We start from the raw sequence: 24,098 nt of genomic DNA on the forward strand, positions 1-24,098 counted from the left end.
ATGTGTTTTGAACACTTATTATGAACTACTCACGACTATGGTGTTTTTAATCTTGAACTTTATTAATAATTGTTACATATATAACTACCTGTGACCACTTTTCGGAATGTTCTAAGATTGCGGACCTGTGCACCTGTGTTATTAAGCGTTGCAAGAGAGCCCCATAGCGCTCGGTTAAAAATTATAATAAAGAGGTATCTATTTTACAGTGGGACTACATCAAATTTCAAAACACAGTAGGTTTATCTCCTAAATGACCCTTAAGCATGTTTACAGCTTCATGAAACAACGAACCCCAACACATCCCAGCCATCTCCATGGCTAACATCACCAACAATAGGCTGTGCCCTGGTGGCAATGTTATCACATGACATCCCAAGCTAACTTATTCTCTTTTGAAATTGTACAGGCTTGTGTAAGTGTGATGCAGGGATGGTTGGATGGGCATATAGTGTGACAGATCGTATAAGTATTTATAAATATACAATTTATTGTAAAATTTAGAAATTTCTAACCTTATCCTATCTTACACTGTGCATTTATCCAACAGTTGGTATGGTGGGGTCAGTCCTTCATCATCTGCGCTGGTGGGAAACTGTCAGTTGTTGAGCCAGTACAAGTGGTCCAAACCAGTGCAATCTCTGTACATATGAGACTGATCCAGTCCACTAAATGGATGATCTGGCCGTGATAAGGCATCTACGATCATGTCCCGGAATGTGTCTTGCTCGTACTTGATGTGAAGCAAATCTACCAATTGAAAGAACTGGATTGTTGTCTTCAAGAGCGATGGAGATTTCGTCAAACCCATTTTGTTGATGTACCATACAGCTGATATGTTGTCTGATTGAACTATCAGTCAGGATGTTCATAGAATTTCAATGTGTAATTGCAAACACAACTGCCTTGAATTCAAAGTTGTTGATGTGTAGATTTCGTTCTTCTGCTGACCAATGCCCTGCCACAAGTAGATCTAATAAGAGCAATCACAAATCAATCATCTAGGCACCGATGGTGGGAACTGCCTCATGTCTTGATCTTCTGATCATATTTCTGGAGGAACAGTTGTTGAAAGCACTATGAAAGTTGAAGCTACATCTTGTAGATCAAGGCTACTCATAACTCCCCGGATGAATGATCGTATGATAAAGGGTGATGGTGACAATGTGAAATTTTGCAGTGTTACCTAAAACTGCTTTGAAGGTACATAGAGATCATTGGGAGCATATGAAGAATAGCTAGTGACCCAGTCACTTTGATGTATAAATCAATATTGTCAGATGCCTTACTGTCGCAGCTACAGCAGTACGTACAAATAATCACGCAAACAACCTGTAAGGTGCACCTAATGGCTCGCAGCCAGTACATGCAGCCAGCTCCCTGTAGAAGACGTGTCATGACCGGTACATTAGCAAGTTGCTCTTCCTGATACTTCATGCATGTAAATAAGTCTTGAAAGTGTTGAAATTCATTGCATCTCTGCATTGCATCGTACTGATGAAAGTTTGACAAACGATCCCGACGATCCTCATTCTCTCGATGATGTCTATCCTGAGTGGGGTAACATTCCCGATAGTGATCATCAACGATAAAATATACTGCAAACCCTGTTGATCCTCTCATTGAGTGGTCTTATGTTGTGACGATCTTTCCTTTTAGACGAGAGTCTCCATCTTGAGATCAGCAACGATCCTTGCTAGTTGTAAGAGGTGACTAACGAGATGCTTATGATGTTGATCACTGGATTGTTAGGTCCAGACTCAATTATTTACAGACTACTGTCATACAGTTGGAATATAGCTGAATGCAGTCTTATACAACAAACAAGCAAACTTCATGTTAAATCCATGTAGATTCAATGTAGGCTGAACGATTTCTCAGTGAGGGCAATTGTACTCTTGTAGAAACATCATGTTGATAAAGTGTCATGAACTAATGCAAGTTATATTCACTAAAGACAGTAGATATTATGTGTATCAATCTTGAATATCAGACTCAGAGAATGCCAATAATAGACTCTGGTGATCCTGTGAAACAGGTAAAGGAGGACGATCCTGCCTATCCATCGACCGATCCCTCAGCTCCATACAATCCCCATAAGCTTGCTGCTCCTCACTAGAACAAAGATACACTTGCTCCCAATCCGGTTCCTAACTATCATCACAACTGCCATCGAATGATGTAGAGGCATAGGAGGTCAAACGATGGCGATCTAGTCACAATGTCTCTGAAATGATAGGAGTTTTAGATCTGCATATGGCCCAGATGACACAACTTTTGTACACAAACGCTTGTGGCCTATAGTATTGGAAATAAAATGATTGATTGATGTCTTAAGTCAAGGTGGTTTATTCAGGTATATTTTATTTTCATGTATGTGCGCACACAGCAGCACTCACAACGAGACTTACATCTAACCGTCATCCCCCTCCCACAACCTACCTCCCTTACGTCGCATATACTATCACATAGAACATTACTTACCAGTTATGTTGACCTGGCAACATCGAATGCGATCACTCCCTTGGATGGCGCCTCACTCTCGTGAGATCTCGTTTTATTTATGAACTAACTTTTAACATTTAACACTACTCCCTACTTTGAAACATTGCTCACATCCTAGTAAGATATCAAAATATTGTGTATGTACAACAGCTCTAGTGACAAAGATTAAAATGTCTTGAGTAACCTACATGAAGATAGTCAAAATAAGCTCATAAGAGAATAAGTAAATAACTATGTCTGTAGTGTGTAGGCCTAAACATACACAGATAAACACATAACTTAATATAATAATAAAAATAAAGAACAAGATTGATGGAACAGTTAAGAGTTCACATTCACTAACATCACTGTACATATAACACTCATCTTAAGATGCAAAGAAATAATCACAAAAACTACAAGACATTGATGTCACAGTACTCTATGAAAAATGTTCATTTGACCATGTTCACACTATGAACAATGGGTAATGCATGTACTTATACATGTTGTAGACATAGCATATTTACAGTTCACTGAACTTTGTCTTTCAGCCACTGTGGGGTTGATCACAGTCTTCTCCCTTGCTCTAATGGAGGACTGCTGGGAAATACAGGACCACAGCTGCTAACTTCCGTTAATCTTCTTATGGTCGGATACATGTTGAATTCTATACATCACATCAGAAAGCTCTGTAAGTACATGATATGGTCCATATCAATGTAGATACAATTCATGATTTTCTGATTTGTACTGCAGAACGCGAGGGGTCATCTCAACACGGCAACTCGCAAAAATATCTCGTCGCAGTATTGTCTTATTCGCTATATTTTAACGGCGCAGAAATAAAGCTGTTTACAGTATATCAATGCCTTGGAAAGGGGTATTAAGGTCATCAGTCGACCGTAGTAGTGAATATCAATACCATGGAGATTGGTAATGATGTTGCTCTGCTGACTGTAGAGGCAAATATCGATCCTGAGAGGGGTTGAATGTCTACTTGGGAAAAGGTAGACAATGTATGTAAAGAAAGTCGCTCCTGTCTATCCCTGGATCTATCTCTTTCCTTGTGCCAAATGTTCTAGATAGGAATGTTGATAAGAGTAGTCTAGATCACGATTCTGATTACGATCCAATATGTAATCCTAAATTGAAGAGTTATAAGGTAGCTGTCTGTCCTGATCCGGGCTATATACATTCCTCTGATCCTGCCGCCAACCTAGAATGTAACTTGCATACAAATGATAATCTGACAAGAATGAAAGTTCAAAGAATGAACCCATTCTATCCAGATTCTCTGGATAGGTCAATCAAGATGGGGTGGAACAATCCCGACCTTTGCCGTTGTGATTTTTTAGATCCCAGTACGATCATAGAGAGGAATGTGGGTCCCGCTCCTTATCACATCTCCTTCGATCCTCCAAACTAGTGAACAATGATGAGGACCTCTGGGACAATCCCTACACTCATATCTAGAAGTGGTTAGAAAATACAGATGAGTGTTGGCTTCCCTATGGTCTGTGTCAAACCCTTCCCAATTCCTTAGTGTTTGTAGAATCGTCTTCCGTATGATTCTCCGAAGAGCGCAACATCCAAGGTTGAGAGTTCTTTCTGTAGAACCTGTCACCAATCTAATATGGGTGCGTTCATATTGGCACGAGTAACAATATAAATCGAACGGGGTACATTTGATGGCATTCTAGGAAGGTCTTTAGTAAGGAAAGAGCTAACTCGTCATAAAAATGGATCGATCATCGATGTGGTTCGGTGGTTGACCGACAGTTGTGGACAACTTGGAGGATTTTGGATGAACAGCTTTCAGCATAGTCTTCTTAGACTTCTTTGCCGCCGACGGGGCAATGTTCTACTGACTTAGACTAGGACTTAGATCGTCTGTAGCTATCCTGTCTATTGCACTTACTGAGGTATGTCTTGAAATCAGCTTTGGACAACTCTTTACACCTACTATTATGGTTCTGTGTCTGATGTTCAAAATCTTCCAAATGGCGTGCTGGTTTTCATGGGGAATTAGTCAGCAAAGAGCCGGAGTCACAACAGTCTGGACTGTGGGTGAGAGGTCTGCTTGGTTTGAGCGTCAAACCCCTACTGCCTAACATCTTGTTTCTTTCAGTATTTAACTAAAATTAGAACAATAAAAGATACATAATTGGTTGTTGACACTCAATGGGGTGTGCCCTACGAATAATGAATGGCTAGACAGAGGGGAATACTTAATCCTTGTTGGACAGGCACTATTCTTGTTGACATATTTACTGTGCACTTGGAAGGATATTATGATATCACAATAGATGGGTCTTGTATTGGGGCTAAACCTAAAGCTAGTATTTATCTAAAATCTATAAATCTATTAAACTATGCAGACGTAACTTTTGACTTATTAAATAGTATGTCTGGGAGATGGGTTCTTGTTATCTTAAGCTAGTATTTATCTAAAAGCTATAAATCTATTAAACTATGCAGACGTAACTTTTGACTTATTAAATAGTATGTCTGGGAGATGGGTTCCCGTTAATACCTTAGGCTTGCATATATCTGGAAGCTATAACTGAAACTATTAATATTTGTATCTGCATTTTCCCTGAATCTTTATATATATTACTTGCTGTTTTATAATTATATAGATATTTATTTAAAAGTTACACCATGATAACTTATAAAAGCACTTGCTGTTGATCTAATTATTATATGAAAACTTAGTATATATGTTACATAATGAAAACGTATAAAAGCAGTTGCTGTAGATCTAATTATCATATGAAAAGTTTGAATAAATGTTACATAACAATAACTCATAAAAGCACTTGCTATAGATTTAATTATAAAATCAAAACTTAGTATAAATGTTACATTATGATAGTGACAGAACAACGTTGGAGATGAGGATCATGTGTGGAAAAGATGGCTGAATTATCACAAAATTGGCATTTCTGGGTGTCCATGTTAACACAAAAGCTGATTTAAAAAACTCGAAAAAACAAACAACCTTATTCTCTTCAAAACTAAAAAAAAGTCACCGCACAATGGCGACACAAAGAGAACAAGAGTTTGCCACTAATGTGGCTATTTCCCTGCCCCTGTTGCAGAATTTATGACATAATTAAATCTAAACAAACCCTAACCTTTTTTAACCGAGGTGGAACTTGTTGTCATGGAAATTGTAAACAAGAGTCATCAGAAAGATGACATATCCCCCCGGCAGTCTGTAAAGTACCCGGACCGCCTCCGTGGCCTAGTGGTAGAGTGTCCGCCCGGAGAGCGGAAGGTCCGGGGTTCAAACCCCGACCGCGTCATACCAAAAGACGTTAAAAGATGGTACTTGTTGTTACCCTGTCTGGCGCTCGGCATTAAGGGGCTAAAACAAGGACTGGTCGGCTCAGTCATCAGTCCGGACTAGTAGAAGCAGCCACACAAACACACATAAGTACATGCACGTCGCTATATAAGTGCAATAATCTTGGACGCGACGTTAAACCTCATTTCACCACACCAACTTCACCTGTAAAGTACCCACAAGTAAATGTGCAATTCTGAATGTAATGAGTCAAGAGTTGAATGTTCTTGAAGAAGCAGACATTGTTTACCCACAAGAGATCCACCATGGTCGCATCCATATGAAATGGAAAGTAAAACAAGTGTGGTTCTGTGGGTTTTTTTTATGCAAACAAATGACAAATTACAAGAAACAATAACTAAACAAACGTATAGTCAACAAAGTCATCTATATGCCCCGCCCATTTTAACACGTTATGGTCCCAAACCAGGTAACTGACATTTCTCTTAGCCAATGTCAACATAGCTGCAATGGAAATTCTAAAATAAACATTTCTAAAACTCCTGAATATCAAATGGCACCAGTTCAGTATGCGCTTTATATATAGACATGCAATGTTTGGCATGGAAATATTTAACAGTTTATTTGTTATATATACGCCATAAGTGAATCCACCCTATATTAAAACTTAAATCCAACTTGTTGCCATGGAAACGTAAAAAATATAAATTTATAAAATTCCTGAATAGCAAAAGGCACCAGTTCAGTATGTGCCTGGTAGACATGCAAAGTTTTGTAAGAAAGTATTTAACAGTTTTTGAGTCACGCTCCGGAAACGAAAACCACCCTTATAGAACCTAAGTTCAACTTGTTGCCATGTAAACGTAAAAAATAAAAATTTCTAAAATTCCTAAATAGCAAAAGGCACCAGTTCAGCATGAGTCTGATAGACATGCAAAGTTTTGTTAGAAGGTTTTGAATGGGTTTTGAGTTATGCTCCGGAAACGAACTCTACCCTATAGAACCTTAGTCAAACGTGTTGCCATGGAAACGTAAAAAAGAAGAAGTAACAAACTTCCTAAATAGCAAAAGGCACCAGTTCAGTATGTGCCTGGTAGACATGCAAAGTTTTGTAAGAAAGTATTCAACGGTTTTTGAGTTACGCTCCGGAAATGAACACCACCCTTATGGAACCTAAGTCCAACTTGTTGCCATGGAAACGTAAAAAATAAAAAATTCTAAAATTCCTAAATAGCAAAAGGCACCAGTTCAGTATGTGCCTGGTAGACATGCAAAGTTTTGTAAGAAAGTATTCAAAGGTTTTTGAGTTACGCTCCGGAAATGAACACCACCCTTATGGAACCTAAGTCCAACTTGTTGCCATGGAAACGTAAAAAATAAAAAATTCTAAAATTCCTAAATAGCAAAAGGCACAACTTCACCACTTGAGTGATATAAATGCAAAGTTTGATGAGGAAATTTTTAACAGTTTCGGAGTTCTGCTCCGGAAACAAACATCACTCACAAAGTTAGCCTATGTCCAGCATGCTTTCATGAAAATTGGAAAATAAAAAAAATTGAAAAATTCCAAAATAGCAAAAGGCACAACTTCACCACTTATGTGATATAAATGCAAAGTTTGATGAAGAATTGTTTAACGGTTTTCGAGTTCTGCTCCGGGAACTATTCAGACAGGCAGACCGACGGACATGCCTATAGCTATATATTATTCATAGCATTATATGCCGGGGGGATAAAAAAAAGAAGAGTTTGCCACTATTATGGCCATGCAAGTATCCTGCCCAGCAAATGAAGTGTATATTATGTCAACAATAGTGAAATTTGATCACACAAACACATACATTTGAAAATATTCAAAATTTTGTATGGTGTAAAAGGCAGCAGGGGAGCATCTACTTGATGTAAATGCAAAATATCCTGAAGAAACAAAATAAAATGCTGCAAAACACAATTTCTATGAAGTTCAAGAAAAAAATGAAACCTTCTCCACAAAAAACATGAAGGAAGTACAAACTGACAAAACCAGTTACTACATTTACTACTGAATTCATTAGGGTGGGAGAAAGAAAAAACATTACAAGTCATGTTACCGGCACTCACTGCAAGGAAGTAGGCACTGTGAGGAACAAAAGTTACCCTCAACCATTATTAGGGCACATACTGACAACTTGGTAGAAGGCATGCACAGTTTCCCCTACTATGAGAGATACCTCAAACACAAAATGTATGCACACAAAAAAACTTTATCATGACTTTTAAGATTCCTTTAACAGGTTAAATGGGTATCAAGTTGATTTTCATGGCATTTAAAAGAAGAATTCATTAATTTCTAAAAGTTCAACTTGTTGCCATGGATAAATAAAAAATAAAAATTCTAAAATTTCTCAATAGTAAAAGGCACCAGTTGAGCATGTACCTGACAGACCTGCACAGTTTAATGAAAAAATATTGAATGGTTTATGAGTTATGCTTCGGAAACGAACCCTACCCTCACAGAACCTGAGTCCATCTTGTTGCCATGGAAACGTTACAAAACAAAAATTTCTAAAATTTATTAATAGCAAAAGGCACCAGTTCAGCAATTGCCTGACAGACATGCAAAGTTTGATGAAAAAATATTTAACGGTTTCTGAGTTATGCTCCGGAAACGAAACGTGACAAACGGACGTACGGACGGAGCCCATTTCTATAACCCCAGCCAACTTTGTTGGCAGGGGATAATGAGTAAGTTTGAGAGGCCATGTGATCACATTGAGAGGGAAGCAAAACCATTGTTGAAGATGGTAGCCATGGAGACGGCTGGGATGTGTTAGGGTGCGCTGTTTTTTTAAGCTGGAAACATGTTTAAGGATCATTTCCACACAGTGTGAGATCAGATAAGTTTTTAAAACAAAAAGGTTTTTTTATCCAAAACAGGCTTCCCTAGGAGATATCACTTGAGTGAGATCAGGAGCTAACTCCAAGGAAATATTGCTAAACTGAAATTGCAGCACATAGGTTACTATAACAAGGGTATTTTAGAAAAAGGGTTTTTGGTATTAACTTAAAATGTAGTTTACTAAACTAAGCTTTTGGGTAAAATATAGACGCATATGAGAGAAGTGATTGAGCAGTGTGAGGCATCACCCCTGGGGCAAGTGATTACTGGTTTTGCTTCTCTTAAGTGATAGAGTATAAACTTTTCATTAGTACAATGAATTAGTAGAATTGGTCTTGAAATGGGAATGTCAGAAGGGAGATAGATGGATGGAACAAAATGGTTAGACTTGTGGTGATCAAAGATTTCTGAGTACTACTGCTTGATTGGAATGTCTAAATAACATGAATAAGTATCTTTTCGGCGTCTTCCAGTCTGGCAGAAGTAGTTGAGGGATTTGATAAGATGAGTATGTCCAAGTTGACCAATGACTTAAAGAGGTAATCAAATTGGTTTGTCCGAAAAGCTTGATGGTAAAACTAATTATTATGGAAATTGGGGAATGACCATTATGACTCATTTCTCATGATGTCAAAGGTGATTTTGGAGGGAGGAGCTAAAATTATCATCGATAGTATTTTGTTAGTTGTCCGAGAGTGGTGCGGGGAGTCGGGAGCATACAGCTGAACAGAACGGTTCTCTGTAGGTTTTGGGATCCCGAGTCAGAAAAGAAGTAGAGTTAACGTTCATCAGAAAAACCATCAGGCTCTTCAACCATCATCTAGGTATGTGTTGTATCTATATCAGGCAACAACAAGAATATATCTGAGGACCTTGTGTGTGTATTTATGATTAACTCTATCATAAATAAAAAGGACTAGAGCAAACCATCAGACTTGTGATTTTGAAAGAGAGCTACATCATCCCTAGAACCAAGGAGTAGTTGATAAGGACAAGTGACCAAAGGTAGAAGGGTAAAGTACCCGGAACCTAAGGTTACATATGGCGGAGTTGCTCTAAGATCACCGTACCATGCTCATCACAAGTTTGATCAGTTTGCATCTGCAGCTGGGTTGATGTACATCCAGAGACAAACAGTCATGCTGAGCGCATGAACAGTGTTATTGGTCAAACACTCCGGATCTATGGTGACAAGGCACAGGAAAACTGGCCGAAGCTGTTACCAAGTATCCTAGCGGGTTACAGGATGAGTCCTGCAGTCAGCTCGACGGGTTTCTCGCCATATTTCATGGTGTTTGGCAGGGAACCTAGGTTACCAATCGACAATGTACTAGAGCCTCGCACGCAAGGTCTTTCAGTACAAACACGTACTGACTTAAGGCAGTTGCTTGGTGATATCGAGATTACCAGAGAGATTGCACGTGAGAATGTACAGATTGCTCAGGAAGCATACAAACAACAGTTTGACAAGAAGTCAGCTGAACCTCCATACCGTGTGGGAGACAGGGTATGGCTTTACTGTTCTAAAGTGCCAAAAGGGTTTAGTAGGAAACTCTACAAGTCGTGGCAAGGACCATTTTATGTGGTATGGAAATATCCATCTCACACATTCCAGTTACGCAGATGTGGTGATGACAAACTGATCAGATCACCCATTCATGCAAATAGACTGAAACCGTATATCAGTCCAGACGCTCGCCCGTTGGCAATACCGTTAGACTTATCTGACGATGAGGAACTAGATCCTGACATGATACCTGACAATGAGGTTGTTGTGTCAGAACAGGAGGCATGTCCTTCCTCAGCTGATGAGTTGACATCAGATGAAGGGGATACTGATGCACATGAAACAGCAGGCGCGGCAAACGAAGACGCCACTGCTGAGATTGAAACTAGTCCTGAAATGGAGGACAGGCAAATCGAAGCCTTAGAGAAATGTATGTCGGATCGCCGAGGTAAATGGTATAAGGTCCGATATGCCGGTATCTCAAAAAGAGAATGGGTTCTAAGAGAATTCCTCCCATCAGAGGTTGTGGAGGACTTCCACATCAGGAGGACAATGACAGGTAAAGCGAAGCGGAAACACAAAAGTAAACAATAGGGTTGAAGATGATGGAAATAGCAGACGTGTGCTTAGTCACGTATTATGGAGTGTAAGGTTGTTAACACTCCAGTAATGGACGGTAGTTTACACAATAAGTAATTTGTAGTCCCACTGTACTGAGATATGCATAAAATAAAATATGCTATAGGAGTTGAAAAAGTTGTAGAGGTAACATGCCTACACAGATATGAGATGATGAACAACGTCGTAGAGGTAACATGCCTACGTAGATATGAAATGATAGTAAGTCGTAGAGGTCACATGCCTACGCTGTCACGCAGTGGAGGAGACATGCCCACGTAGTAATTATGTCGACAAGGACGTAGAGGAGACATGCCTACGTTATTTGAATATAAACACATAGATGAGGACATGCCTATGCTGTTTCAAAGCTTGAAAGATCAAGTCTAGAGATGCCTGACAGTCTCTAGTGGTGAGGTAGATATGTTTCTACCTCAAGTTGCTGAGTATATTGAGGACAGTCGAAAGACTAACGATGAATTCACTCGGGACGAAGGACAGAGGGTCGATTTGTCTCGTAGCCTGGGTGAAGACCTATAAATCGGTCGTGGTGTGTAGATGATTGGCCAATCATACCGGTAATATGTTCAGAAAATTTTGCCTAGTCAGAAGGCTATTGTGTACCTCCTGTTGAGGAGAAGAGATGTGTTGTGAATGATTCAGACAAATGATACAGTATTGCGCAAAGACGGTTGACAAGGATTCAACCATGTGAGTTAGAAAGAAAATACGACTGCTAATTAATGGGACTTAATTGACGCTAGAATTTAAGGTAGTTACATGACAAGGCCTTTAGCTCTATCAATATTCAACTGACCCACAAGTACAACATATTGTTGACACATGAATTGAGACTGTATGAGCATAGCGCTGTGTTCTGCGGTTTCCTTAATGTTGGTAGACATTATTTATGGGAAGTTAATATGTTGTATGGTACCTTGATGACGATCAATTGGGATTGTTGGATATTGTTTTACAAATAGGAACGCTATGGTTTCATAGGGATAGAACAATAACAACGACTGAGATCAGATATAGAAATCTGAGAGTTTACTTGGATATTTGTGTTCTACAGGACCCTTCGGCTTCGCACTTAAGGTGATGATGACACTACTGGTGATGGGGAACTCAGTACCATTGGCGACATGCGTTCCGGATATCTATCGTCTTCACTGGGGTACTACCTTCAGTCACATGGGAAGACTCTTAACGTATGAGCAGACGTGGTATCATACTTTTGCTATTGAATTGCCCAAGATCTCTAACTATCCGACTCTGCCTCGAGAAATTTGTCAGAATGCTAGTCTTCTAAGGAATCGCACGTCCTGTGATGAGAACATGAGGGCTGTATTGAATTTTACTTATCGCATACATGACGACACTTTAAACGACTTGGTTGATGGGGTCACTTTGATCAAAAACATTATTCCTCAAGGTCCAATTCCTGGTTCTCAGACTCGCTCCAAGAGAGCATTGCTACCTTTTATTGGTGAATTCTCACATAATTTATTCGGAACCGCCCGTGACAGCGACGTGAACATAATACGACGACATATCAATATCTTATCAAATCGAATGAGAGCGGAAGAAGCAGCTTTTAACGTGTCACAGGATTACATGGGTTCGTACATGTCTAAGGCCAATGACAGAATGGACGGTTTGAAGAAAGGAATAATTGCAAATCATAATGAACTGACTGAATTGATAAATGTAGAGGATGGTAAGATACGATGGTTTCAGGCCATGTATGCACATTGGATACAACTTGTTGCAAAGGAGTTACATTTTGCTACTATGGTTGAAAGGAAGATTAATCGGTTGAGCACAGGATTATATAAGTTGTTAGAAAATGTACTATCACCCGAGCTGATACCTTTCCGACATTTAAGGCGTGCTCTATCAAAAATAAGAAGAGCATTGAGGGATAAATATCCAAATTTCCATCTGGCTCATAAGGATTTGCCATACTATTACACAGCTACCAAGGTACATTACGTACGACATGACAGTACTGTTTATGTCACTATGATGTTACCAGTAACATCCAAAGATAGGGAAACACAACTTTATCAAGTTAAGTTATTCCCAGTTCCCCTAAATCACACTTCTGGTGATGCCACAGTGGTTGGTGAGACCATACCATATATTGCCATTTCCACAGTTGACGAGACGTTTTTGGAATTCACAAGTGATCAATATGAACTTTGCACTCAAAATCAAATGCTTATAAAATGCCACAATCTACCAGCTCAAAGATCGTTTCAAAATCCTTCATGCAATTTGGCTTTGTTCCTTAATGATATTGACTTGGTTCATGAAGTTTGTGAAATTGGACTTGTTCCAAATGGTGCAGGTCATTTCATGTTTGAACTGAATTCTGGCGACCTGTTGTTATCTGGAATTTCCAAAATTGTCTACTCTTGTGCAGATAAGACCAAGACGATGAAAGGCTGTAGTTTGTGCGTTATACCATTGTTGTGCAACTGTAGAGTGGATGGAGACGGAATGACAATACCACCTAGACTAACAGGATGTCATGAAGCATCCACAAAAACTAATTTCAAATATCCTCTGAATGTAGGGCTACTGAGACACTACTTTTCGGCAGATGATCTCAGAGCAGAAGTGGAAAATTTCCTAACGGATGAACCCGCTAGCTATGATATTCCAGAATTTCAAGTGGCTAACCATACCTTTTCAAAAATAATGGGTGATGATAAAAAGATAAGAATTAGTCTTCGTAGAGCTGTGAAACTCGCAAAACAAAATAAAATAATTTATACTGATCCAACCGATCCTATTTTTATGAATAACTGGACTCCAGTAGGAGGGACTCAATGGCTATCAGGAACATCATATATGCTTTATGGATGCTTCTTTGGACTCATACTTTTAACTGTCTACATGGGAATTCTGTCAAGAAGGTTAAGTGTACTAATTTTGGCTTGTCATCTTGAGAAAGCTTCAGCTTCAGTTCTGAACCGAAACTCAGATAGGCGTTTTAGATGGCTTCCACCAACTCCATCTCCCACAAAGGCTTCAACCGATAATAACCTGGCAAATATAAAAGCAATGTTTGATATTAATATTTTATTCTATGCAGGAGTTTTGGTTATCTTTGCCATAGCAGTGTATATTATCATGAAAAGAATGAGAAATTCTAAGACCTATTTGGAAATAGAATTGGCTTCCAGAACTAAATGTACTCACGTTACCTTGGCCACGATTCCAGTTAGTCCATTATATATTAGAAGCTTAGGAACAAACATGATTCCACAATCGATCTCTATTACCAGACGATTGGTGAAATTTGACATGATTTTGTCATGGGGACCTAACAAACCGAGTTTGGTAAATACCATTACTAATGAACGTATAGAATTACCCAGGAAGGTATCTCTATCATGGGTTAAGGCAGGTAGACTGACCAGAATGATGGATGAGGATTACATAGCAAGTGTTTCTCTGATACATGGGAACGTACAATATCCCATAGTTGTTAACGAATCGGGTAGACCTTCTGCTCCATTACTTTGCACCACAGCTACTCAAACCGCTGCTGTTAGGGATGTAAAATTAATTTATCCGTCAGTTCCGCAGAGACCAGAGAGCATTGAAATGTCACAGTTTTAGAAATCTAAGTGATCTCAGACATACTAGTGTCCTCTTGTATTAATGTTGATGTTATATTGTATTCAAAAATGTTGTTTAAACTTACCTGTATGCATAAATATATTGTATAAAAATGTGTGTACTTATAAATTGATGACAAAATGTATTGAATTTAGGAGAGAAAATATATCTGTTATATGTTACAGGTATATTGAATAAGGTGCATTGTATTGCATTGCAGGTTTTTGTTGATTGTTTAAAAATGTATGTTGTATTGGTAGATGCAGATCTATGTTACATACAGAAATATTTGTGAGCAATTTTACTGATAAAAATATGTATGTTGTGGCATGTTTGATGTCTTCAATACTTGTTGATGGATCGTAACCGTCAAGGGGAACATTTGGTAATAACCTATATGCATGCATGTTCAGAAATGTAACATTAAGTTGATGTTGTGTGAAGAAAAAAATGGTAATCTGTTGTGTACGGTTTCCAATTGATGTGTTGCTAAGGAAGCACGATACAGATACTGTAGCTATTTGCTTTGAAATAGTTAAAGTGATACCTAAACAAATATGAATGTTCTCAACGTATATAAAGTTATGCAAAAACCTAATCAGTCTGATTGCAAATGTAAATAGAACTGCTTGGCCGCAATCAGACTATACGCTTTAACGTGCCATGATAGTTCACGGGGGTTTGGTGTGGCTAGCTCGTACCCCGAAGTATAGTGCAATTTGTGATATCGTTTGCGATTCCAATTATCCCTATAGAGTATACTGCATACAATAACGCATATTTTGCTTATCGCTTATCACGCACTTGCTTGGCTAGTCACCGGTCGTTGACCACAGGGGTACACCTCCAATAGTTAGACGTCTGTGTAAGACATTGTTGTGTCTTACTATATATTTCAGTATTGTGAGTAATTATATTGTACTTAGTTATCATCAATTACCTATAGACTGAAAATGAACAGGAATAGGGTTAAGGGTGCTTTCAAAAATTCTATCAATCATGGTGAAACTGTCACCATTACGCAGGAGCAGGTGAGGACATGGGCTGAATGGTCCTTGTTCTTTGCACAACTGTTGACATTATACTGTGAAGTTGACATGCCTGAAGTACTTTATTTGGAGGTACCAGAACTGATAACTCCATATATTCATAAGGAGATTTTGGCAATCTTCGCTTATGATTTGAAGGAGCCTATTTTCGACAACCGGTTGCCAATCGCCACCACTATGAAAAATAGAAGGTACCGAAAATTTCAAATTCGACCCATAACCATGGTTATATATGGGATGTATTTCGGCTTCTTTGACATAGTTAAGTTGGGATTAGTCGGCATGTTGACACCATCTAATGTAGGAGATTCTCTTATGATTTGTTATTCTTCACCCTATCGAAAAAATTTGATGCCCTTCTTCTATGCTTACTTGCGAGGAGCTGGGTATACTACCGATCAAGTAAATAAATTTTGTGTATTTGGGGATGAAGGTAATTTAAACATTCAACTTAGGTTGCGGTGGACACCACTTGCCCACACTGATCATTTCCCTTTCCACAATACCTGGAAAAGGTGTGGATATTGCCTGGAGGACTTGCTTGATGTGGACCGTTATGCAAGTAAGGGATACGAAGTGCAGCATTGTGCGTGGTGCAAACGCATGTACCATGCAACATGTGCCATGCATGTGTTGATTATTTCGAAAAAGGTTAAGTTTGAGCTAAGGGATAGTATTGCTGGCACATTAGGCAGGATGACAGAACAGGACAATGGACATTTATTCGTTGATAGCAATAATACACTTCGGTGTGAAGTATGTCAGGTCAGGATGGATGCTAACATACGAGGGGATATATCAGATTCTCTGGTACTACCCTATTTTGAGGCCCAAAGAAGGTCCGGGACTACCACCAGCTATGCTTGTGAGGTGGTCCGCAGTTTATTTCCAGATGGCATGGCATTTGGAATGATAGGGAATGAGTTTCAATTCCTCATTCCAGAACTCCAGATGGACGATCCTTTCGAACATCTGGACTTTTATGCAACCATATCCGAATATGAGTTAGAATTTCCTGACGCTTCGGAAAGTCAAACTTTTCACTATCGGACTTGTAGGGATGAGCAGCCTCATTCTACAAGATGGTGGAGAGCCGCTTTCCTCGTCAATTTTTCTCATTTAATGGTACATCACTGGCCTTTTTCAGACCAGTTTATTCGAGGGGGATTTTTTCCAATAAGACCAAGTCCACCTCCTGTTATAGTCCCTAATGTAATAGACAGTGACAGTGACAGCGAAAGTGACGCTTCATCAGACTCAGGTCTACATTTTAGAGCTAACCCTGACGACTTGGACTGGTTAATTTAGGGAGGAATAAGGATATTGATGATAAGTTGTTAGTTGGTGTTGTAAAATTATTGTGATTTTTCTGTGCCTGAAGGAAAATGCTCATATGTCTTTACATATAAGATCGAAATGTTAAGAAAATGTTTTTATTACCAATCTGCATCTACTGAAAAAGTAAATTTTACAAAGAAGAATTGTTTGATTATGCCTTTATAGGTCTTGGCATGTTATTATTCTCAGATAGGTACAACCCAAGACAGATCCTATCTGAGACATTACCCTGTGAAAATTTTTTTTATTGTATTGATTTTTCTGGTCCTCAGATGCATACACACACAAGTTGTTACATCTTGATATTGTACTATTGTATTTACATCTTATATTCTGTTATCATTGGTCAATCGCATGGGACATGCTCTACAACGGGAAGGGCATGTATAACAAGGGTATTTTAGAAAAAGGGTTTTTGGTATTAACTTAAAATGTAGTTTACTAAACTAAGCTTTTGGGTAAAATATAGACGCATATGAGAGAAGTGATTGAGCAGTGTGAGGCATCACCCCTGGGGCAAGTGATTACTGGTTTTGCTTCTCTTAAGTGATAGAGTATAAACTTTTCATTAGTACAATGAATTAGTAGAATTGGTCTTGAAATGGGAATGTCAGAAGGGAGATAGATGGATGGAACAAAATGGTTAGACTTGTGGTGATCAAAGATTTCTGAGTACTACTGCTTGATTGGAATGTCTAAATAACATGAATAAGTATCTTTTCGGCGTCTTCCAGTCTGGCAGAAGTAGTTGAGGGATTTGATAAGATGAGTATGTCCAAGTTGACCAATGACTTAAAGAGGTAATCAAATTGGTTTGTCCGAAAAGCTTGATGGTAAAACTAATTATTATGGAAATTGGGGAATGACCATTATGACTCATTTCTCATGATGTCAAAGGTGATTTTGGAGGGAGGAGCTAAAATTATCATCGATAGTATTTTGTTAGTTGTCCGAGAGTGGTGCGGGGAGTCGGGAGCATACAGCTGAACAGAACGGTTCTCTGTAGGTTTTGGGATCCCGAGTCAGAAAAGAAGTAGAGTTAACGTTCATCAGAAAAACCATCAGGCTCTTCAACCATCATCTAGGTATGTGTTGTATCTATATCAGGCAACAACAAGAATATATCTGAGGACCTTGTGTGTGTATTTATGATTAACTCTATCATAAATAAAAAGGACTAGAGCAAACCATCAGACTTGTGATTTTGAAAGAGAGCTACATCATCCCTAGAACCAAGGAGTAGTTGATAAGGACAAGTGACCAAAGGTAGAAGGGTAAAGTACCCGGAACCTAAGGTTACATTACCATGACATCACAATCATAGGACATCACAATCATAGGACATCACCAATCCCTCTGCCACTGAAGCAGGTAGCTGTACTTTTTACACTCAAGGCACTGGTACTAAAAAAAGCAACTGTTCTATTTGACATGTCTATTCATGATATAAAACATACATAATACAGCTTGGTAATATCGGGATCGCCCTTCGTTTTTTCCACATCATATAATAATCCACTAATGGAGGTTACTTTTCGCTCAGGTCTATCGCCAATCATTATCTTAACTATACACGATAATCCTACAATAGGCAGAATGATTTTGAATGATGAATAGAATCTCATTTTGCGTCTTCCAAGCTAAAAATTATCAAGACTCGTTCATAAAAATAAAAATATATATTTCATCTAAAAAGACACTTGAGTAGGATTCTTTGTTTTTTGGCTTCTAAAATGAGTACATGTACAAGATACAAGTATTACCATTGTACTATCTGAAGACATTTATATTAAGAATTGACTTCCACTTTGTACGAATGTTCGAGCTTGCTATGGTTTCATGAAAAACAAGTCAAATTGTGTTGTTCATACACTTATGAACGTCAACTTTGTGGCCATGTGACCAACTTCTTGTCCAATGGAAAAGCTGTACATCGTCTAAACTTCACATTGAAAAATTATTCATAAATGTGCATAAATTCACTGAGTGGAAACTTTTGTAAACCATTATAATAAACAATAAGACATATTTGGAAACTATGATAGTTTACTTATTACTATTATAGTTTACAAATTTGGAAATACTTTTGAAAATCATCATCACTGCTGACTTAGTACTACCTAATATATATATAATATCAGAAACCCAGCAAGTGTACATCTCTGTTGACTGCACATCATGTACTCATGAATTTAACGCTCTCTGTCTGACCAGAAACACATTTCCCAACTGTTTATTGTTTTAAGTATGACCTAGTCTAATTGACTTCTCTAACAAATTTGTGAACATATATCCGGTGACCGATCTAGTCAGTTCCACTCACCTGCTCCTGACTTTGCCTTCTCTTCTGCCACAATACAGTGAAACAACTTTTCTTCACCAAAGCCATCTCTCTTCAAAGCTGAGAATACATATAGGGGAAATATAGTAAGGCTCCATCTAAACGCAGAAATCTTTGTTACATTAAATCTTTCTCTAAAGTCATAATGATTGCTCATCTAAGGAACATACCTTGCATTTTGATATCAAGCAATGTCAACAAAGCAACTTGAATCAGCAATATTATACAGGAGTAGCATCAATGTTATAACCAGAGTGAGTGAGTGAGTGAGTGAGTTGGGGTTTAACATTAGTTCAGATACATCATGGAGCATCATCTAAATGTGCGACAAAAGCCAACAGTTATGCTGGTATTTGATGTTTCCCATCTTTGCTGACCAACCAAGAATATTAACTAGAGCGAATCCTAGGACTCAGCAAATAATAACTCCCTAGATGAGTGGGCCAGCCATGCCATCAAGTGCGCATGAACTCACAGTAGTATCAGTAATGAGTTACAAGCAAGTAGTCAATAGCTCACTCTGTAAACAAAGACAACCATTAAACAATGATAAGTACAATATTTCTTAACCTGCAAGTACGAAAATAATCTTGTTGTAAAATAATCATTGTTTACCGGTAATGATTGACTAAATACGTTTTCGTTCATCGAGTCATGAATCCAAAAAACCCAATGCAAACTGAAAGAATCCAAGATGCCAGTTTTGGGTCTTGTTCACTTATATATTTGCTAAAGTTTTACTTTGTTATTTTTTGTCAATCCTTTTAAATAAATATGAAGTCAAAGACTTCATAAACATAAAACAACTTTAATGTCAGCACATGCCATGCAAACATGAAGAGCGGAAAAATACAGCCACGTGATAGGGTGAAGAGTAATTGTTGTTCACATGACTGTCTATCACTAACAAACTGCAGCTCATACACAACGTCAGCCATTAGGGGCAGAAACCAATGAACAAGTTCAATCTGTACCGGGCAGTTTGAAACTGTCAGCAGTTTAGTTATTGAAGGCACCACTTGAACCGTAAACTTGAAAACGCTATTTGTGAACAACGTATTGGATAAGAATCCAGATAACATGAAATTTGTCAAATTGTGTCCTCAAACAGAATAATGGACCAACTAAGTTGGTCATTGAAATGGGGTGATATGGAAGTGGGTCAGGACTGCAAAAAATACAGAGAGTTTTGCATGAAGGCAATGCGCTGTGTATGAGATGGCACACTTTGAACTGAGACAAATGCCTTACATGAAACATGACAAGAGTGCTCTGAGAGCACCACATCCCCCGCATGAATTTTTTTAACGAGTTTATATTTTCTTTGTATTTTATGAAATAACAACAGTAGATGGCACTGCATTTGAAACAAATTGTGCAGAACATTTTGTTGGGAGTAATCCAGTCTGATTGGTAATGCCATAAGGATGTAGCTCACCCACAAAAGCCTTATGTGGCAGGCTCAAGTCCTTATGTACATAACTTTTAGTTAAGATTTATTAGTAGGTAGTAAGGTTATATGGCCTTGTTACCATTTTAACTGATTAGTTTATTACGATATTTATATTATAAGAATATATTATTAGTTATAATATTAGTTATGTTTTATACCTTAATATTTTATACCTTAAACATTCATTCCATAGCTCTGTAACATTAAGTAAGCTTACCCTCAGTCTAACTTTCACTAATTGTCACACTGCATGCTTTTGACTTACAGCACTCTTTGCCCCAGCGCGCCCCGGCCCAGTCTATTGTCTTGTTGATAGGCCAAGCTGGCCACAGCTACATCAATGTTTTGTTGTTGAATTTTACAAAATCAGTTGCTATTGTCACCTCAAGGAAAGACTCAGCGAGATTTATTGCCGCATTCATTTCTTATGTGAGGTTTTGGATTTGTGAAGGGATTTATTCATACTTAAGGTTAGTTGATTATTTATTTTATGATGTTGTATTATGGATGTTTTCTAATTATTGCGATTAGAAATAATATATATTGTAGAATGCATTCTTTATTTGATTTATTAGAAACATAATGCATCTTGTATATATTTATAGTTCTTGATGAACTCACAGTACAGTGAGTTATTATTATCTGTATAAGACAGTATTAAACACGAAACCTAATACTATGTATAAACTAAGTATTATAAACCCCTCTGTACAGTAATGGAAAGTAAATGTATGTCTGTATGCTTGATGTATGTTGGTAAGTGCAGGTGTATGGGTGTTGTGTGTCTGAAATGAGTGGCTGTTGTACTATATATTTTATACACTATACACTATCACTTGTATATTGTATTCTGCATTTGTATTTCTTTATTATGCAGATTTCCCAGTGGCAACGTTCACCATACAATCATTGTTGTTAGTAGTTCATAATAAGTGTTCAAAACACATAGTTTTTCAAACGAAGTTGACAAATAACACTCCTAACTTAGCAAAGAGAGATGTTTTAAATTCTTTCAAACTGTTGCACACTATTGAACACTGTGGACTGGCTGTCGTTTCTCGGAAATTTGTGAGAGAGGTCATTTCTTGGAAATCGAACATGCCATCATTTCTATTGTAGGGGTGACGGGTAATAGAAAAAGGTTTTAAAATGCTAAACGAATATATTTCTACAGCAAACTTTATGAATTAACATTATAATGTACACTTAACATATCTAAGAGTTATTAGTTAGATAGCAATTACCCCCAGTAAACAATAATAACATCAAAGTAAATGCCTCTCCACCCCGAACTTGGATGTGGCAGAACTTGACCTACATCACGGTTACTCACACCTCACAGCTGTCAATGGCTGACAATCATGTGTTTACATTAACTTGATCTAGTTAAAAGAAGCAAGATGACAACCCCGATCTATGATGTGGTTCAACATTTACCTGTAGATTTACTGGGATTGATCGAGCCTGCTGGTACATCCATATGATTACTAATGGAACTGAGTATGATTGAACAGCCACTGTTGAGGCTGCAGACGAGCCGGATATTTTGAAACGAGGAATCTGCATGGTGTGACCTGTCAATTTCAAGATTTCACAGATCCAAAGCCAAATAGTGACAGAATCTGGTCCAGAAATAGTAGGTCGTGTATAATTTTCATAATTGTGCGTGTTCTGAAATGAATTTCATCAAGTTTGATAAGCTGTCACTTCATTTGGGACATTGTTTTCGTGGACTTTCGAAAGGGAGTGTTTTCTGATGCACTTTCAAATCCCCTCCTGCCAAATTCTAACGGTTTTTGGTTGACGGAGATGGTAATGGATATCGATCAGAAAAAGGTTTGTAAACACCATGTTGTCATGAATAAAATGTCTTCAAACACATTTTATTATGTTATATTTCACTTTCATTGTCGGTTGTTTCAATAATGAAATTACCTGTTTTGGGGTTTCAGAAAAAGTTACCAAAAAAATGAACAATTATTATTTTCTCAACAAAATTTATTAGATATCACTCTTTCACTTATTTTGAATGTGTGAACCTTTGAATTATACCTCGATCCCCACCCTGAAATGAGAACCGTCCTAAAGTGTCCCGGTTGTCACTGTATCTGCACTACACTCTCAGTTATGGCTGCCAAAGAGTAAGAGTGCTGTTAAAGAATTGCAGAAAACCAGAAGACAACCCAGTACTGATGCACAGTGTGATGTTGTTCAACATTAACACGTTGACTAACTATCCCTGCTGATGTGATGTTGTTTTTTCAAACAATTTTTATAATGTTATATTTTACTTTCATTGTCGGTTGTTTCAATGAGGAAATAGCTTAAATTGTTCCGATTCTGGTCACCATAGAACATTTCTCTAACAGTTTCATAAACATTTCATTTGTATGCAAAAGATATGCCTTCGTTAAATCTTTTAATGTCATCATCGAAGCAGTCACGGTTGCGGCCTAGAACGCCCAAAACATCCGATATCAAAGTACCGTATTTCATCTATTTGACACTAAATGCCGTCTATTAATTTCGCGAGAGCCCTTGACTCGGCGTGTATTAGAGACCTGGCTGGTATTAGAGACCCAGCGTGTATTATAGGAAATATAGATATGTTTTATAGTTCATATGGGGGTGATCGATCGGCAGCCATTTTCTGTAAATCGATATGTAGGTTATCTATGTATTCATACGCACGTTTTTTTTGCTTAATATATTTTAAAGGGGTTCCCGTAGCAAAAAGGAAACCTCTTTTTAACCAATCAGAATCAAGCATTCATCAATGTCATGGTAGAATATCACTTTATTATCATATTAATATATTTTGTATCTGTGTATTGATGTATTGTACGGATACAGCTGATGTATTGTGTAATGTAAAGTAAATGCTATTCATTTAATGGAAGTGATATCGATATTTTAGAAATTTAAAGAGTAGCTATAACGGATTGTATATATTTATTTCTATTTATTTCCTGTTCTGTGCGGCATTGTTTTCTATGCAGTGATTAAGATTATATTATTATTATTGCCAGAAATGGCAATCAGCTGTACACACATTTTCTCCTGGATCTACCAGTTACACTTTTTTAAAAATACTAATAATATAACTCGAAGGTATTTTGATCTGAAACAATTATTTTTCCAGCAATATTATATTCCAATATCTGGTTACTTTAGTTTTGGTTACTTTTTAAATTAATAATGTAAATTATTAATAATATCCATAAGCGTAGCACTTAAATTTACAGCTGAAATTTGTGTAGGTATGGAACAGTTTGTTGGGTCACTGTTAGATCCTTCCCGCATTTCTTCAAATCTCCAACAGTTGCAGTTGAAAGTGCTACTTGGTGCCAACTAGCCCCGAGGCCCGTCCTTTGGTATATGGTCTCTGACAATAGTTATTGTTAATGATTCCAAGAATACTACCTCTATGACATCAGTAGCAGACATCCTGTCTTTTGGCTGTCAACACACTATAAAATCATTA

At 37.8% G+C, this 24,098-nt stretch overlaps 1 protein-coding gene across 2 annotated transcripts in view; it reads right to left on the minus strand.

The window, feature by feature from the left end:
• Positions 1-24,098, minus strand: part of LOC139447267 (thialysine N-epsilon-acetyltransferase-like) — a 115,211-nt gene that overhangs the window by 15,132 nt on the left and 75,981 nt on the right. Inside the window, exon 3 of one of the 2 annotated variants that reach the window (XM_071228539.1) lies at positions 19,144-19,221. The exons of the other annotated variant lie outside the window; for it this stretch is intronic. Coding sequence (XP_071084640.1) covers positions 19,144-19,221 — 78 coding nt within the window. The remainder of the gene's footprint in view (positions 1-19,143; positions 19,222-24,098) is intronic. 2 annotated transcript variants of the gene reach the window in all.

This window comes from Haliotis cracherodii, unplaced genomic scaffold (assembly GCF_022045235.1).
Source record: "Haliotis cracherodii isolate W230 unplaced genomic scaffold, xgHalCrac1.p SCAF_7, whole genome shotgun sequence".
NCBI lineage: Eukaryota > Metazoa > Mollusca > Gastropoda > Lepetellida > Haliotidae > Haliotis > Haliotis cracherodii.